Below are 19,352 nucleotides of genomic sequence, written 5' to 3' on the forward strand. Positions count from 1 at the left end.
ATGACAAAAATGACAAAAATGACAAAAATGACAAAAATGACAAAAATGACAAAAATGACAAAAATGACAAAAATGACAAAAATGACAAAAATGACAAAAATGACAAAAATGACAAAAATGACAAAAATGACAAAAATGACAAAAATGACAAAAATGACAAAAATGACAAAAATGACAAAAATGACAAAAATGACAAAAATGACAAAAATGACAAAAATGACAAAAATGACAAAAATGACAAAAATGACAAAAATGACAAAAATGACAAAAATGACAAAAATGACAAAAATGACAAAAATGACAAAAATGACAAAAATGACAAAAATGACAAAAATGACAAAAATGACAAAAATGACAAAAATGGCAAAAATGACAAAAATGACACAAATGTCAAAAATGACAAAAATGACAAAAATGTCAAAAATGACAAAAATGACAAAAATGACAAAAATGACAAAAATGAAAAAAATGACAAAAATGAAAAAAATGACAAAAATGACAAAAATGACAAAAGTGACAAAAATGACAAAAATGACAAAAATGACAAAAATGACAAAAATGACAAAAATGACAAAAATGACAAAAATGACAAAAATGACAAAAGTGACAAAAATGACAAAAGTGACAAAAATGACAAAAATGACAAAAATGACAAAAATGACAAAAATAACAAAAATGACAAAAATAACAAAAATGACAATAATGACAAAACTGACAAAAATGACAAAAGTGACAAAAATGACAAAAATGACAAAATTGACAAAATTGACAAAAATGACAAAAATGACAAAAATGACAAAAATGACAAAAATGACAAAAATGACAAAAATGACAATGATGACAAAAATGACAAAAATGACAAAAATGACAAAATTGACAAAAATGACAAAAATGACAAAGATGACAAAAATGACAAAAATGACAAAAATGACAAAAATGACAAAAATTACAAAAATTACAAAAATTACTTAAATTACTAAAATGACATAAATAACATAAATAACAAAAATGACAAATATCACAAAAATTACATCAATTCAACGACAGAAACGACTGAAATCACAAACCCAACTTCGAATCAAATTTCATCTTTTTTTACGATTAAAATAATTAAATGTTTATCATTTATTTCAGTTCTGAGGTAAGTTTCCAGCAGATCGTTGGCAGAAATTTTCCGAATTCTTATAATAATCAATATTTTATGATTATTATATAAATAAAAGTTTTTCATGCTTGTTTTGCATTAAAAAAAATGTTGCATGATTTTATGCCCTTTCGACTTTTGATTCCTAAATTTGGTTAAAATCCAAGCCGATTGTAAGCCTTTTGCCTTTATCGTGCATCAGGTAGTTTTCATTTGACGGTACTTGACGCACCGTTCGTCTTTCCTTTTTATTTACAAAACACATGTGCTTGTTTTGTAATTCCTCAGTTGGCACAAATTTTCCACTTTTTTGTGCTGAAATCACATCAAAATGAGGATAGAAACGTGTTATTTCTGCTCCAGTAAGATCTTTCCCGGTCACGGGATGGTTTTTGTGAGGAATGACTGCAAGGTAAGTTGAGAATTCTACGATGAAAAATGCTCGGAACTAACCTGATTTGTTTACCTCGCTACAGGTATTTCGGTTTTGCCGTTCCAAATGCCGCCGTGCTTTTAACAAGAAAAAGAACCCGAGGAAGACCCGCTGGACCAAGGTGTACCGGAAGACCAACGGCAAGGAGCTCACGATCGACCCGGCTTTCGAGTTCGAGAAGCGCCGCAATGTTCCTACCAAATACAACCGGGAACTGTGGAGCAAAACGATCGATGCCATCAAAAAGATTACCGAAATCAAGGAACGACGGGAGCGACACTTTGTCATGGAACGGCTGCGGAAGGCTCGGGACCACGAAATCCACCGGGACATTGTGGATGTGCAGAAGAACATCTCCCTCATCCGGTCACCTGCGGTCGGTCTCAAAGAGCGCCGCGCCAAGGAGGAAGCCCAACAGTCGGCCCTGCTCATGGACGTGGAAGGCGAGGACGAGGAGGAAATCGAGTATGTGGACGCCCGTCAGCTGGAAAAGCAGTTGGAAGAATCGTCCGCCATGCTAGAGGAGGATGCCGAAATGATGAAGGCTTAGGTTTTCGGATTCGCGGCTCCATTAGGTTATGTTTTTAAGGATGTTCTCTAAGCTAAGTACCCCCTTTACTTCCCGTAAGTACCGAAATTGAGATATAATATTTAACTTCTTAAACAGTTGAAAATGAAAAGCAAATGGTACACAAGCGGACTGTTTGATTGGGAAAGAAATTCCTTACTAGGCAATAAGTTATCAATGAATACAGTCAGTCGTCTGGTTTGGAAGGTATTCGAGGAAGACTGAAAAAATCGATAGTTGCATCGTTAAACGTCACACTGTTGAGCATGATGGATTGTCGTTGACTTTCGTTTTATTCGTATTCGCCTACGCACGCTACGCTAATGAGATTACTCGAAGAAAACGAAAACATGCCAGATATGTCCCCTTTTTTTGCTAAGTTTATCGAACTTTATTCATTGAAGTGTTGAAGTACTAAGTTGATATCTAAATTCAAGTTTCAATTGTGTTCTTTATTTCAAGAAATTGATCTCTAGAACATGTTTTAACATATTTGTTAAATCTTGGAAATCACATGAAAATTTTGGGAATCGATTCTAGAGTACAACCACTGATCACAGTACAACCCTCGTTACGCTCATAGTACCCCTTGAACTTTTTTGAATGGAAGAAAAAATCGCTGGGCAGTCCAAAATAACTTTTTCCCGATTCAGTATCGCAGTCGGGATCGCCTTGTTAACATTGCTTTTGAAAATCGGTCTAAATGGGTATCCTTCGAAATCTGATTCTGGCCTTTGTCGCTTTTCTAGGCATTGCTCTGCTGTTTGTAACGGCAACCTGGAAATGGCTCAGTTACGAATTGATCCCCAATAGAGTTTATGACATTGGCCAGATTCAGAATATGTCCTTCGATTATATAATTGGTAAGGATTACTGAAAGTCCTTAAACTTGTATTCCTTCTAAAAAAAATGATATTTTCTTCAGTTGGTGCCGGAACTGCCGGATGTGTGCTGGCCAATCGACTCTCGGCAGACACGAACCATTCGGTTCTACTTATCGAAGCAGGGGACGTTTTCGGTGCAGCATCGATTGTTCCTTTGTTCAGCACGGCCATGCAACAAACCGAAGTGGACTGGGCATTCCGCACCACCCCGCAAAAGTATTCCTCGCATGGTCTGATCAACAACGTGAGTATTTTTAGTAAATTTTTAAATTATCTAAAGTAAGCGTGACATTTAAAATGGGTCTCTTTCTCAACAAAAGCAACAATTTCTCCCAAGGGGACGTGGCCTCGGTGGGTCCGGTCAGATCAATTACATGTTGCACTTTGCCGGCTTCGAGCAGGATTTTGAGCGTTGGCAGCAGCTGGGAGCGCCGGATTGGGGCTACGCACAGCTGAAGCCATATCTGGAGAAACACGAGCAAGAACATCAGCCAAAATCAGTGCCCCCAGAAGGCATCGACCTTCGGGATGTTGGATGTGGGACAGCCGGATCGAGGAAGGATGATGAAATATTTGAGGTGAGTGCTTTCATGTTTTTTGTTTATTTGTTGGCGCGCACGCGAGTTTGCAAGCACGTGGTATTGCTAACGTTGGCTGGTAGACACGATAATCCAGTTGAACATTGTGCACACGTTTTTTTTGGTGGACGATATTATGTTGCTGCGCTCCTACATTGCTGAAAATAAAGGAGTGCTTTACAAGCCCTATTGTTTTCAAGTTTATGAGTTATCAGGCATTCGAACAAAAAAGGTCTCGATTTCATAAAATAAGTGTTTAATTTTATGAACCGTAATTTATGTTGGTTACTTAATTAACCGGCCTTATCGGTGAAAAGTCATTTCCTTATTAGTAAGAATATCTTAAGATTATGCATCCGGGCAGAGCTCCGGAGTGTTGGGAAAAGGCATGAGACCAAATCCGGCCAGAAGATTGTTGGGACGTTGTGGGCCTTCAGGAGAGGAAGCAACCGCTTCTGGAGATACTCTTTCATGTACACCTGTCCGTGCATCGTGACCTTGGTCACGAAAGGTGCACTCCGCTTCCCGCACGTGCAAATGGATTGCCAAACCAGGAATTTATTCGCCAATTTGGACATCTTCTGAGTGCGGACATGCTCCGGAACGCTGAACTTAGCCGTGAAAAACAGGTTACTGTCGGATATGGCTCAGATAGGTTGCTTCCGTTTCCAAGACGATTCCCGATCGACGCGTCTACAGTACGTCCGTACGCTTCCGTGCTCACCACTCATCTTCCCGGTACCGAGCTGGTTGTCATTCTCCCACTTCAAACTCTCAAGGTAGCATCATCTGTCATGGTACATACAACTATCAAGGTAGTGTCATTTTTGGGATGCGCATTTATTATAATGTTTAATGTAGAACCCTACATCCCACCCTTTCTTTAAAAGAAATGTTAAGAAATTTATCGTTCAATATGTAATGAAATCTTTAAGTTTACTTGGTTCTGATCGAACCCTGGTTGATCTTCCTGTTGGCTTACTAGCTGTTTGCTTCTCGGATGCCTGCTCTTCCAAACATCCCGAAGGTCCTTCAACATCTATGTCGTCTGGAACAGGGGTAGACACTGATGTATCTCCTTCCGTTGGTTTTACAGGAATGACTTTAAGGTGTGCTGCACTTCTCCTGAATTCCTTTCCAGATGATGAAGAGCGAATCATGACGTCCGTCCCTTGTTTACTGGTAACAACAAATTCTTCGGGAGCGAATTCGGAATTTAGCTTGTTATCTTTTTTCATCCGCTTGGCTAGAACATGATCTCCTACTTCAATTCCACTCGGTCGTGCTCTCCGGCGAAGATCAGCGTATACTCTCCCCTTTTCCTTTTGAATCATATCGTGGTCTCGTGCTTCCTCATCATTGCTTATAGATGTAGGTACACCTGGCAGCTTTGAACGTAAACGCCTCCCGAACATCAGCTCAGCAGGCGCTCGCCCTGTTGTAGGATGAATTGCTGAGTGGTATGTTAATAGATACTGATATAATTCCTTCCGCCAATCTTTTCCTAACTCTTGCGAAATTCTGAGGCGTTTCAAAATTGAACGATTTTGGCGCTCCACTTCACCGTTCATTTGTGGCCAGTATGGTATTGTTGATTCCAGATTTATACCCTGTTCAATACAAAAAGATCGGAACTCTTCTGAAGAAAATTGCGGCCCATTATCCGCTCTCAGAAAATGAGGGATGCCATATCGAGAGAATAATATCAACAGTTGTTCAATAACGCTTGTCGTTGTGATATCCCGCATCTCGATTATTTCTAAATATCGACTATAGTAGTCGATACAAACTAATAGACTTTCTCCCTCGGGGAGTGGTCCTAGAAAGTCTATGGCGATATGCTCCCATGGACCAGTTGGGAACTTCTTCCTAATCATAGGCTCTGGTGGATTAGGAGCGGACACGAGCGCACATCCTCGACAGGCCTTAACGAATGTCTCCACATGTTGATCCATCTTGGGCCACCACACATTAGCCCGCAGATGTGCTTTCATCATTCTGATGCCGGGGTGCCCCTCATGTGCCAGCTGCAAAATACGCTGCTGCAGCTCACTAGGTATGACAATGCGATCACCTCTTAGCAGAACATCATCAACAAAACATAGCTCAGTAACTATCAGTTTAAAACACAAAGGCAACTCGTCAAATTTATTTGCGGTTAGAGCTTCTTGAACCAACCTTATAGTTGAGTCTTCACGACTAGCAGATACAACTTCTGCCCAAGTCAGTGCAAAAGTATTGGTTCCAGCTGAAACTATCTCTTTGATTATGATTTCCTCTGATTCATCGAATGCTTGTGGGGTGAGCGTAGTCAATCGTGACAAGACATCGGCAATATTACTCTGTCCAGGAATGTGAATTATTTTATACTGGAAACTCTGTAGGCGTAATACCCATCTTTCAATGCGAGCACATGGTTTGGAGGTAGGAGCAAACAAGAATGTTAAGGCTTTGCAGTCCGTCAGAAGATTAAACTTCCTTCCTATCAAATAGTTCTGGAATTTTTCAACGCTCCAAACTAGCGAGAGGGCCTCCTCAGGGGTCTGGTTTCTTCCATCTGAAAGTAACAGAGATTGGAAAAAAACCTAAGTATCCTTTGCTTTGTGGCAATAGTTTTTTTTTCTCAATATGACATCGGACAACGATATTCTAAAACATTGTCATAATAACGGCATTCATTGCATAAAACTAATTCTCTTGACTTCCGGCAAAATTTTAATCATAGCATACGGCTATAATCAAATCTGCCTGGAATCCTACCCTGTACTCTTTTTTTTTCATCTTAACACTCAATTTACTTCCACACAGCCTTCTGCCATGTTTCCCTTCACTGTGTCACTGAACATCGCACCCTGCTATGTTTTGTACACACACACTCGGCTTCCGACTAAAATGTCATCCAGGGAAGCACTCAGCTATGCTTCTCTTTCGTCACGCACACATAGCACCAGCTATGATTTTCGCTCCTACTTGGCTCCCGGCACAAGTGTTACTTAGCAAAGCACCCAGCTATGCTACTGATTCGTCATATACACATAGCACCCAGCTATGATATTTTCACCCACTCGGCTCCCGGCACAAGTGTCAACAAGCATAGCACCCAGCTATGTTTCTTTTTCGTCGCGCTCACATAGCACCCAGCTATGATTTTCACTCCCACTTGGCTCCCGGCACAAGTGTTACTTAGCAAAGCACCCCGCTATGCTACTGATTCGTCACATAGCACCCAGCTATGATATTTTCACCCACTCGGCTCCCGGCACAAGTGTCAACAAGCATAGCACCCAGCTATGTTTCTTTTTCGTCGCGCACACATAGCACCCAGCTATGATTTTCACTCACACTCGGCTCCCAGCACAAGTGTCACTCATAGAAGCACCAAGCACCCAGCCAACTTTTCCTGACAAATCTCTAGCACTAGAGTCACCAACACAGCATCCAACTATGTTTTACTAGGCTCCCGGCCATAATGGTTCGCACAATCACACATATCAATCTAAACAAATCACTAAACTTTTTACACTCCTCTTTTTATCTTTGTTCAATCGACAGCTTGGTAGCCATCTTTTTTCGTGTCATTTGGGGCCCGGGCTCCGCGTATATTCGGCATCCATTTTGCCGTCGAGCGAAAATTTAATGACCGGAAAAAACAAATTCACTTGCATTGAGCAAAATCCACTAACAAACATTCGAAATTACGCTTATTCACCTTCGTTGTCGGATATGCCTCAGATAGGTTGCTTCTCCGTTTCGAAGACGATTCCCGATCGACGCGTCTACTGTACGTCCGTACGCTTCCGTGCTCACCACTCTTCTCCCCGGTCCCGAGCTGGTTGTCATTCTCCCACTTCAAACTCTCAAGGTAGCATCATCTGTCATGGTGCATACAACTATCAAGGTAGTATCATTTTGGGATGCGTATTTATTATAATGTTTAATGTAGAACCCTACATCCCACCCTTTCTTTAAAAGAAATGTTAAGACACACAACATTTCAATTCGACTATTGCATTCAACAGACACCTCTCGCACGCGTCGGCGTCGTTAAAGATCTAGGTGTTATGTTCGATCAACAACTATCATTTAGAGACCATATCTCTTATGTCGTCACCAAAGCCTCCAAATGTCTAGGATTCCTTTTCAGAATAACCAAGCATTTCAGAGATATTCAATGCCTTAAAACCCTTTTCTGCGCACTGGTTCGCTCTAATTTAGAGTACTGCTCAATCGTTTGGAATCCCTATTATAACAACTCAATTGAACGTATCGAGAAGATCCAACGCAAATTTTTGCGCTTCGCTCTCCGCAACTTACCTTGGAACGATCCCATCAACCTTCCTGCATATGAAGACAGATGCAATCTTATAGGACTTGATACTCTGTCTTCTCGTCGAGCTGTCTTAGATGCATCCTTCACATCCGACATCATTCTCGGTAATGTTGATTGTCCTCAAATTTTAGAAAGTTTAAATTTTAATGTAAGGCCCAGAAACCTTCGTTCTCAATCTTTCCTGGTCCTTCCACATGCTTCTACTAATTACGGTCAAAATGCACCACTTGCTAGAATATCTAGAACATTCAATCGCGTATCGTCAGCTTTTGATTTTCATTTATCCCGAAACACATTAAAACGTAAATTTCGCAGAGAGCTTTTGTAATTTAGGCTTATCTATACTTAATTGTGTAAACATTGCTAGATTGTTAGGTGTGTTAATTTTAAGTACTCGATGTATCATTTGGATTTAAATTGTAATCTGTTGATGCAAAAGATGAGGGTTTTTACGCGCATATGAGAGGGATCCAATCCAACTTATATGGGCTTTTTCCCCTCCAATAAAGAATAAAGAATAAAGAAAGAATAATTGAAGAAATTTATCGTTCAAAATATAATGAAATCTCTAGTACCGTATTTGTTTACTAGTAACAACAAATTCTTCGGGAGCGAATTCGGAATTTAGCTTGTTATCTTTTTTCATCCGCTTGGCTAGAACATGATCTCCTACTTCAATTCCACTCGGTCGTGCTCTCCGGCGAAGATCAGCGTATACTCTCCCCTTTTCCTTTTGAATCATATCGTGGTCTCGTGCTTCCTCATCATTGCTTATAGATGTAGGTACACCTGGCCGCTTTCACTGTAAACGCCGTCCTAACATCAGCTCAGCAGGCGCTCGCCCTGTTGTAGGATGGATTGCTGAGTGGTATGTTAATAGATACTGATACAATTTCTTTCGCCAATCTTTTCCTTACTCATGCGAAATTCTAAGGCGTTTCAAAATTGAACGATTTTGGCGCTCCACTTCACCGTTCATTTGTGGCCAGTATGGTATTATTGGTTCCAGAATGATACCCTGCTCAATACAAAAAGATCGGAACTCTTCTGAAGGAAATTGCGGCCCATTATTCGCTCTCAGAAAATTAGGGATGCCATATCGAGAGAATAATATCAATAGTTGTTCAGCTTGTCGTTGTGATATCCCGGATCACGATTATTTCAAAATATCGACTATAGTAGTCGATACAAACTAATAGACTTTCTTCCTCGGGGAGTGGTCCTAGAAAGTCTATGGCGATATGCTCCCATGGACCAGTTGGGAACTTCTTCCTAATCATAGGATCTGTTGGATTAGGAGCGGACACGAGCGCACATCCTCGACAGGCCTTAACGAATGTCTTCACACGTTGATCCATCTTGGGCCACCACACATTAGCGCGCAGATGTGGTTTCATCATTCTTATGCCGGGGTGCCGGTGGATGTCATTGTAGAGGGCTGCAATTCGCAGGAACTGAAACGTAAGATTCTAGAAAAGGATCGTTCTCTAACCGAAATTGAAGCGTTAGGTGAGTTCATTCTGTTTTATCTTAATTTATTTCAAGAGGATTTTTTTTTCCTTCGTGGTCCTTGTAGGTGAGTCACTGGAGAGTGTGATAATCCAAGAAAAGGAGATGAAGGTTGGTACCCGGAACGAAATGGTTGGGCAATCTGAGGTCTGCAGAATAAGATCAAATAGAGCACCATCTGATCGTCGGCAAGACAGATTTTTAAAACGTTTCGTCACAGGACGTAGCAAGGGAGGAGAGAAAAAACCTGGAACTGTATGCTACGCATGTGGTCGATATGGTCACATTTCAACGTCCTCAGAGTGTCCAGCCATCGGACAAGAATGTCGCAAGTGCAAGAAAACAGGACATTTCGAAAGCGTTTGTCGTAAACGCTCGCTGTATGCAAAAGCAAAGTCACCGCCGAAAAAAGTACAAGCCATTGACGATATCAGTGTGCCAATTGTGAATGAAGCGAAAGTAGAGCCTGAGAATAGCAACAAAGTCTACTACACTTTCTACACAGGCAGTCAGGCCAACGTATTCAATTGCAACATTGGTGGCACAATGGTGGAAGTCTTCATCGACTCGGGGTCTGAGCTGAATTTGATAACTACTGAAACATGGGAGCAGATGAAAGCTCAACGGGTCGTTGTGTCAAATTGCAAAAAGGGTTCCGACAAGATTCTTAAGGCCTACGGAAGTACGAAACCGCTTCATATTCTTGGTACTTTTGAAGCCAAAGTTGAAATAGGAAAACAATCAGCTGATGCGATTTTCTTCGTAACCCTACAGTTACCGGGGATCTGTTTGAAGTAGACCTTCACATATGTTTCGTCGTCCATTATGCAGCATTCAACCACTTTTCAACTTACGTCAGCATGTTGAGGTACAACTTTCTGGCACGGGTTTTGGCGAACTTGTTCTGCTTCTCTTCGTAATTATAGGCCTTTTGTACATTGAACGTTCGAAGCCCAGCCTTAGTTTTGGCCTTCTGGACATAAATTCAGCTTAGGTGCAGCTTCTTAGCCACATCTCGAACGGAGGCGTTCGGGTTTCGGTTGAATTTTTGGTATTGTACGGAATACTTTTTCCTTCACTGCTGGGCTTCAGATCGATGGTTAATCGTTCCTCGAACCGCTTAATCATTCGCGACATCGTGAAATTCGCGATTCCCAACGTTTTAGCGATGGAACGATGCGAGAGATCCTTGCTCTCGTGATGAATGCGCAAGATTCTATCACGCACGAGCTGTTCTTTCGTTTCCATTTCCGCGAGTGGAAACTCACAGAAAGTGTACTATGTATGTCATGATCGGGGTTCGATCTCATGACCGTTGGTTTAGAAGGTTTGAAGGCTCTACACCACGGGTTGCGGCGACCCTGTGGACACACTTTATCATCATCTTTAACTCACTCAGATGGCTGACACATTCCTCGGCCCACGCGTTAAAGTCGTCAGCTATAACAATGGATCTTCTCCCCGTAAGCATCTACAATCTTGACAACCATAGTGCCGAACCTCTTTAATGACCGTTTTGGGGGAGCATAGCCGCTACAGAAGTAGATCCCGCTAACTTAGGCTATCACCTTCGTTTTCAGTCGCCACCACCTTTTGTATGAGGAAACTACCTGTTTCCCATATCGTGGCCAATTTGACGTCATCGGTCACCCAATTAATGCCATCCGAAGCTGTCAGTTCCTGCCACAAGCGCGACTTCCAACTTTTCCTCAACTGTCATCTCCCGCAACAGCTAATGTGCTGTATAGCAGTAGTTGAGGTTGAGTTGGACGATCTCTATGCTCTTGGCGCCCGGGGTTGTACCATTTGCACCTTTTTATACGCGGGGCACCTAGGGTTGCCAGCAGCGTGGTCTCCAGCGCGGACAGGGCATTTTGCAGTTGGCCGTCTTGTGGCCGGTTTAACTGCAGCGCCAGCATGTGCCACTTCTATCTTGCCTAGTGCAGTCGAACTCCGTGCACTTGAAGCACATGTCCGGTTGCTTGGGGATGGATATCTGACAGATAGACCATCCCACCTTAAGCCGATCAAACTTAAGTGCTGCGTTTACTAATGCATCTGGGGGGTGGGGGCATTCCTCAAACGAACTGACATCTGGTCCGAGCGGATTTTACACTGCTTGACCAGTACCACCCGCAGTTCCTCCTCTGTTGTGATCTCGGCCAGGTTTTTAATCCGGATGATCACTTTTTACGGAGGGCACGTACTTCGGCCTTGTCACCAAGAACTTCGGCCGCCTTAGCCGTGAAGATTCCACTGGAGTTTCCCGCGCCACGCGTAAGTTCCAGGATCACTCGTCGGTGCTGGTCCGACATATTTTCCGGACATTATCGCCGAGATCGTCGAGGTTCTCATCTGTAAGCACCTGTCCTAAGACCAGGCTCGACACCTCCGGACGGATTCCCGGTTCGACTGCCTTTTAATTGGTACCAGGCTAAAAGACCTTCCAATTGGATCCCTGGCTCGACACTTCCGAACGGATTCCCGGTTCGACGCCTCCGAACGATCCCAAGCTCGACGCACTTCCGAACGGTCCCAGGCTCGGCGCACTTCCAATTGGTTCCCGGGCTCGACGCACTTCCAAACGGTCCCGGATCGAAGACCTCCCAATGGCTCTGGCCCGACGGCCTTCCATGGCTCTGGTATCGGCGCTCTTCTTGCGGCTCGAAGCTTCCCTTCGACCTCAACGGCTTTCCCGAGGCCTGATGCTTCTAGTCGTCCAGCTCGACGGCCTTCGCTTGGCTTTCTAATCCTCGCCCCTGTTGCAACTCGATGACCTTCCATGGCACCAGTTCGTCGACCTCCACCGCTATCTGGCACGACGATCTACAATGGCTTCCGGTACGACGACCTCCCAATGGCTCTGTCCATTTCATTTCTGTCCAGACGATCTTCCATGGCTCTTCCTGCGGCCGGCTCTAGCTTCCCTTACACCTCGACGTCTTTCCTGAGGCCTACGCCTCCCAATGGTTCCGGCCCGTCGACCTCCACTTGGCTTTCTGATCCGACGACCTTCCATGGCATCGGCTTGGCGACCTTCAGTGGTACCCCGCATTTAGCGCGCTAGCAGAGTCAGAGAATATAATGGAGCTGGGTTAGGAGGATTATGTAGCCTCAAGTATGGCATTTACTTCACAACTGAAAACAGAGCATTCGGGTGGAAGAGGGAGGCTTTTGTTTTGGACATTGTCTCCACCGTATATTCCGCATCCTGCTTTGCCGGTATCCGTTTTGGAACCATCAGTACAAACGTGGGGCTGTGTATTCTATTTTTGGGCTGACAGTGGGGCCGAATGATGTTGGGATGGTTTCCAGCTTTTATTCTTTGTAGCAGGCTCAAGAATTCATTGCCAAAAGGAACAATGTTGGGGATTGACAGATCCTTGTGGGGCTCCACAGATAACTTTAACAGGTCGGATGTTAGAGCAAGTGTCATTCATTAGGACTTGGATGTATCTATCAGATAGGAAGTCTTGGACGTACCACAACATTCGCCCTTGTATTCCCCATTTGGTAAAGGTGTTGAGAATAGCGGTGCGATCAACCCGATCGAAGGCCTTGGAGAGGTCGAGTGTTCAATGGAATGTGGAGAGCTTCGCCAGTCACAAAACGGAGAAATGTTGACTATCGTCGTGCTTTTTCTGTCATGTGAATAGTGAGGTTGTTAGGGATTATAGGGAATTGCAACGCGGAAGGAGAACAAAACACATACGTTCTGTATGGAAGCAAAGTAACAACTGACTTTATTTTAAAGATGAGATGAGAGAACAAATTGTATTTGTAAAAGCATTGTTGCCAGTAATATTGATGACGTTGTGTCAGACCAGGGGTCTAACACTCCTCCTCAACGTTATCAGCTACGACGCCAATCGATGTCCGGAACGTCGATAGTTTTATTGGTCCAAGTGGCTTAGTTAGGATGTCAGCTTCCATTTCAGTAGTTGGACGATATACGATGTTGACGATACCAGCTTCCACCATATCTTTGACGAAATGATATTTTGTATCAATGTGTTTTGATCGACGGGAGAATCTTTCAGTTGTTGATAATGCAATGGTACTTTGGTTATCTTCATTCACAGGTATCGGTAACTGCAGGGGTTCGCCCAAATCATCCATCAGCCTACGTAGCCACGTGAGCTGCTGCAAGCATTCGGCCAAAGCCACATATTCCGCCTCGGTGCTGGATAAAGTAACGCTATCCTGTTTTCTGCAGCACCAATCGACTAATCCACCTCCCAACTTGAATAGAAAGCCTGTATTTGACTTCCTGTCGTTGATTCCGCTCGCCCAATCGGCATCGACGTAGCATTCCAAGGTCGTTTCGTGGCCGAGATGGAGCTTCAAATTCACGGTTCCTTTTAAATATCGCAGCACTTTTTTAGCCTCAATGTAATCAGCTGTTGTAGGCTTAGCTACGCGTCGACCCAAGATGGAAGTGGCAATTGCAATGTCGGGACGCGTATTAACAGCTATGTACAACAAAGCTCCTATGAGACACTGATATTGGTTATTTGTTGGTAGTGCCTCACTATCCTCCTCCTTTTGTTGTACAAATCCTGTAGACATGGGAACTTTGGAGGGGTTGCATTTATCCATACCAAAACGCACGAGAGTCTTGGAAATATAAGAACACTGATCAAGCACATAATTCTGTTCTTTCTTCTGAATGTGTATACCCAAGAAATGTTTCAGTTCTCCTAACTCAGCTAACTTGAATTGGTCTTTGAGAGCTGAGAGGATGGATGTATACTCTTTTTCACAGCTGTACACCACTATGATATCATCCACATACAACAGGATGAACAAATTATGAGGCTTCATTCGTTTGATGTACAAGCAAGGGTCTGTTTGGGAACGCTCAAAGCTGTTATCCTTCATAAACGTGTTGATTCGCAAGTTCCAGGCACGTGCTGCCTGTTTCAGCCCATATAAACTTTTCTTCAGGCGACACACCGTTGCTTCGTCTCCTTCGTGGTGTCCGGGAGGTTGGCGCATATATATTTCTTCACTTAATTCTCCATACAGGTATGCGGTTTTTATATCGATGTGCTTTGCATACATATTACGCTTGGCGGCTATGGTGAGAACAACTCGAATCGTTGATTGTTTGACGACCGGAGCAAAAACATGGTCATAGTCACAACCATATTTTTGAGAAAATCCTTGTGCTACTAGTCGAGCACGAAAACGAACAACTTTGCCATGCTCATCAAGTTTTCGTTTGTACACCCATTTGCAACCAATTATCTTCCGGTTCAAAGGCAAGCGCGTCAGTTCCCATGTCTGATTTTCCCGAAGAGCAACCATCTCCTCCTCCATAGCGGCTTTCCATTGGTTACTTTCAGGACCTTCGATGGCTTCTTTGTAACTCAGAGGCTCGTCGGCGGTAGGAGCCACCAAACTAATAGTTCCATTATATCTTTCTGGTGCTACTCCAAAGTTGGATCGAGTAGACCTTCTTGGGGAATCTGCCTCCTCCTGCATAGGTACACCGTCGTCGGATTCATCGGTGACACCGTGGAAAAACCCACTTGACTCATCGAATCCCACGTATTCGTCGTCTGAACTTTCAGTTTCTGTTTGGGGGTCCAGTAAACGATAGCCCTTACTATCGGATGCGTAGCCTACAAATGTAAATTTTTCAGCTTTCACTTCAAACTTTTTTCGTTTTTGTTCGGGTATCCAAGCATACGCTGTGCATCCAAAAATTCTAAGGCGGTCAAGGTCGGGTTTTTGTTTGTACCATATTTCGAACGGTGTTGTTTCGACTGCTGTTGACGGTAATCTGTTTTGTATGTAAGCTGCCGTATTGACAGCTTCTGCCCAGAACCGACGAGGTAATCCAGCATCTAAGAGCATACACAAACCCATCTCGTTCAACGACCTATTTTTTCGCTCGGCAATCCCGTTTTGCTGAGGGGCATACCCAGTCGTGAATTCCGCCTTTATTCCTTCCTCTGCGTAAAATGCTCGAATACTATTAGCTGTATATTCTCCACCTCTATCGGATCTTATCACTTTTGGTTTCTTGCCGAGCTGATTCTGGACAAAACGAACGTAGTCACGTAATTTGTTGCCAGCTTCAGACTTTTCTTTGAGGAAGTACACCGTTGTGTATCTGCTATGGTCGTCAATAACGGTCATGTAGTACCGACACCCACCGGGAGTTTGAGTCATAGGGCCGCATATGTCAGTGTGTACTATGTCTAGCGCATCTCTAGATTTTTTCTTGGTAGATACGGGAAACGGTGGACGAGTCATTTTTCCTTTGACGCAGATTTCGCATGTGCTACGCAAGCCACAGTCGCGTAGTTTCAACCCATCACTCAAAGACTTGCGTTCGATTTCCTTAACTGCTTCCGGATCTCGATGACCCAATTTCCGATGCCAGGTGTGGATACAATTGTCGGAATGCTTCTTGTCACTCACTGTCATCAATCGTCCATGAGAAAGATTTAACCGATACAACGACCCACTTTTGTCTGCTTTGGCAACAACTTTGTCTTTATACAACAATCTACAACAGGTAGAGTCAAACACTGCACTAACACCTTTAATGGCTAGTTTTGAAACGGATACCAGGTTACTGTCCACATTCGGAGCGTATATCACATCAGTTAAAGTTATCGAATGTTCTTGTCCGTTTTCACTTATACACTTCAATTCACAATCACCGATGCCCTCTGTATATATAACTTTGCCATCAGCAGACGAAATGTGTGGTCGCTCTTCACTATCAAATCGCACAAATACACTTTTATCATTGGCTATGTGTGATGTCGCGCCCGAGTCAATAAGCCAAGAATTCTTATCGTTTGACTCACACACTAAAAACGTAAACGACATTTCTCTGTCGTCTTCGCGCACTGTTTTAACTCTCTCTCTCTTTTTTCTCAAATTTTTCTGGACGCCATCTTCATTTTTACAAAACCGTTGGATGTGCCCACGGCCACCGCATCCGTAACACACCGGCATTTGCCTGCCTTGATTTTCCACCTTCAGAACTTGTTCTTCCATGATTCCTCTTTGCTTATTTTGTTTTTCGGCCTCATCAATAAGCTTCACTTTCACCAATCCCAATGTTAGCTCTTCTTCATCCCTGGCCTCCAGAGCAGTTGTCAGTGGATTGAATGATTCCGGAAGACCCCGCAAAATTAAGGCCACTTTTAAGCACTCTGACATTTCTAAGCCGGATGTTTCGAGACGCGCATACTGTTTCTCAATCTCTGACAAATAGCTTTCCATATTTTCGCCGACCTTGAAATTTTGATTCGTGATTTGCTTCAGTAGCGTCACTTTTTGTCCCAACGATGTTTTGCTATGGTGGTCCTTCAATGTACGCCATGTTGCTTGTGCGGTTAATTTATCTCGAATTAACGCAATTTGACTTTCGTCAACAGCCAACTGGATAGTAGCAAGAGCTTTTTCATCCCCTGATGTCCAAGCATCGTTCAACGGACACGGCGGATTTCCAGGTTCAACATATTTCCATAACTGCTCCCGCCGAAGTAACGCAGAAACAGAAAATGCCCACGATTCATAATTCGTGTTATTCAATTTGGCAATTTTTGCCCACTCCATAATGGCGCAAAAAACAAACGCGCGCGTTTCAACTCAACTTTGCGAAAAAACTAGACTCTCAAACCGCCGACGCGTTTCACTGAACTGGGCCCATAACCTGTTAGGGATTATAGGGAATTGCAACGCGGAAGGAGAACAAAACACATACGTTCTGTATGGAAGCAAAGTAACAACTGACTTTATTTTAAAGATGAGATGAGAGAACAAATTGTATTTGTAAAAGCATTGTTGCCAGTAATATTGATGACGTTGTGTCAGACCAGGGGTCTAACAGAGGTTCCGTCAATAGAGTACGGAGCCGTTTTGTTGAGAGGAAATTGCTAGTCCAGTCAAGCGTGACGGGTGAAGTTTGCCAACCCTGGTCATATCAGATTGACACATTCCTACTTACAAAAGCTCTGCACCGATGTGTCAGTACTGTGGTGTATTAAAAACCGTCCAACACATTCTGACTGATCACCACGGATTTAAAGAGGCCCGAGAGGAACACAACATTAAAGGAACTGTTTTTGAAATTTTGGAAAATGAAGATTCGCATGAGAAATCACTATTAAATTTCTTGAAAAAATGTGAAATTTTTAAGACACTGTAAAACTTAAACTACATTGGCACGAATGCCAAAAGGTTGGTAACAAAAAAAATATTAAAAAAAATTACAAGGATTGTACATAAATACCTATTTCTTCTTGCATGTGTTACGTGTATGCATGTGTTTCAAAGCTGAAGTGGTGTTCTTGAATGTCGAACTTCGTTTGTTTAAAAGTAAATTAAAAAAGTCAACTTTTCTAGCCCAAGTAAAATGAAATAAAATTAAAAAAAAAACATGTATCGCTTGTGTTGAGTACTGGTCGATAGCTTTAAGAAACAACATCTAGAAAGTTTACGTTACGTTCTTTCAGCAAAACCAATATCCAAGTTTCATCCAAAGCGACAAATCTCCGCAGCTCGAGTTCTGCAGCAAAACTTCACCACCGATACAGCCAACCGTTGAACCTAAACTTCACATTACACCAGTAAAAACAGAAGAAAACCTCCTCACCAAGGCTTTCACCGACGTTGGCTTGGAGCTATCATCGGAGTATCGTTTCGAGGCCGCCAAATATACCATCCGCAAGGGAGTGCGCTGGAGCAGCTACCACGCCTACCTTCGACCGGCATTCGGTCGCCCGAATCTACACATCTTAACCAACACCGTGAGCCAGAAGATTCTTTTTGATGATCGCAAGCGTGCTACGGGGGTTTTGATCAGTGATGAAGATGAAAATCCCGTTGAATTGAAAGCGAACAAAGAGATTATTTTGAGTGCCGGGGCAATACAGACGCCTCAACTGCTAAAATTGTCTGGAGTGGGGCCAGCCTTGGAGTTGAAAAGGCATCGGATACCTTTGGTTCACGATTCACCGAACGTTGGTCAGAATTACTTTGACCATTTGAATCTACCGTTGTTTGTTTCGATTAACACCAGTGCAAGTGTGACGTTGACAAAGGTTCTGGATATCCGCTCTCTGAAGAGCTATCTTCGTGATGGAAAAGGAGTGCTATCGACTACGGCTGTTGCTGGCATTGGTAGTAATGCGAGATCTGGGGGCCACTCCGGGATAATTCTGTTCGGAATGGGAAGCGTTGATGAGCAAGCTTTGAGGCATGTTTCCAATATGGATGAAAGCACTTTTAGAGCGTTTTTCCCGTTGCACCATAACACCAGTCAGGAGGGATTCTTGATGCTGAACACGTGTCACCATCCGAAGAGTCGAGGCGCCGTTTATCTGCGAGATTTGAAGGCCAGTTCAGCACCTTTTATCAATCCGAATTATCTGAAGGATAGATTCGATATCGATTGTATGATCAAGGCAATTCGAACGGCGGCGAAGGCCATTAATAGTGTGGCTTTTCAGAAGTTGGGGGCCAAGCTACACTGGCCAATGTTGAAGAGGTGCGCCAACTTTGGACCGTATGAAGAAGATTTTAAAACTAACCGGCCTAGTGAGCGATACTTGGAGTGTATTTTGCGAATATCTGCCCTCACTGGACATCATCCCGGTGGAACGGCTGCCATTGGAGCTAGTTCGGAGGCTCCCATCGATAACGAGCTGCGCGTCAATGGTGTTTATGGCCTACGAGTGGTCGATGGAAGTGTATTTCCGGCACCCGTTTCCGGTACACCGAATTCTGTGATCGTTGCCGTAGCCGAGCGAGCGGCCGATGTTATTCTGAGAGATAAAGTTTGAGGGTTGATTTTTTCGAAGGGATTTTATCTAACAACTGGGTGTTTTTTGCTTTAGAAAGAAACACTCCATTCAATTGTTGAAATCAATTTTGTAG

The 19,352-nt window shown here is 43.2% G+C and overlaps 3 protein-coding genes across 4 annotated transcripts; all 3 read left to right on the forward strand.

The window, feature by feature from the left end:
* Nucleotides 1–1,381: 1,381 nt before the first annotated feature.
* Nucleotides 1,382–2,272, forward strand: LOC129755172 (probable ribosome biogenesis protein RLP24). Its single transcript, XM_055751535.1, has 2 exons — nucleotides 1,382–1,556; nucleotides 1,621–2,272. The coding sequence occupies exons 1-2, from the start codon at nucleotides 1,476–1,478 to the stop codon at nucleotides 2,125–2,127; spliced, it is 588 nt and encodes a 195-aa protein (XP_055607510.1). The 5' UTR covers nucleotides 1,382–1,475; the 3' UTR covers nucleotides 2,128–2,272.
* Nucleotides 2,273–2,789: 517 nt separating this feature from the next.
* Nucleotides 2,790–19,310, forward strand: LOC129751867 (neither inactivation nor afterpotential protein G-like). The gene is made up of 4 exons (XM_055747618.1): nucleotides 2,790–3,008; nucleotides 3,071–3,273; nucleotides 3,350–3,607; nucleotides 17,930–19,310. The coding sequence occupies exons 1-4, from the start codon at nucleotides 2,849–2,851 to the stop codon at nucleotides 19,256–19,258; spliced, it is 1,950 nt and encodes a 649-aa protein (XP_055603593.1). The 5' UTR covers nucleotides 2,790–2,848; the 3' UTR covers nucleotides 19,259–19,310.
* LOC129751868 (uncharacterized) lies at nucleotides 8,507–17,923 on the forward strand. 2 transcript variants are annotated; one of them, XR_008738815.1, is made up of 3 exons: nucleotides 8,507–9,446; nucleotides 9,514–13,106; nucleotides 17,307–17,923. XR_008738815.1 is itself a non-coding variant. In XM_055747619.1 (2 exons), the coding sequence occupies exons 1-2, from the start codon at nucleotides 9,179–9,181 to the stop codon at nucleotides 10,242–10,244; spliced, it is 999 nt and encodes a 332-aa protein (XP_055603594.1). In that variant the 5' UTR covers nucleotides 8,507–9,178; the 3' UTR covers nucleotides 10,245–17,923. The 2 variants fall into 2 exon arrangements, 1 of the variants encoding a protein (XP_055603594.1); XM_055747619.1 differs by having other exon boundaries at nucleotides 9,514–17,923.
* Nucleotides 19,311–19,352: the final 42 nt, after the last annotated feature.

Source organism: Uranotaenia lowii, chromosome 3, assembly GCF_029784155.1.
Source record: "Uranotaenia lowii strain MFRU-FL chromosome 3, ASM2978415v1, whole genome shotgun sequence".
Classification (NCBI taxonomy): domain Eukaryota; kingdom Metazoa; phylum Arthropoda; class Insecta; order Diptera; family Culicidae; genus Uranotaenia; species Uranotaenia lowii.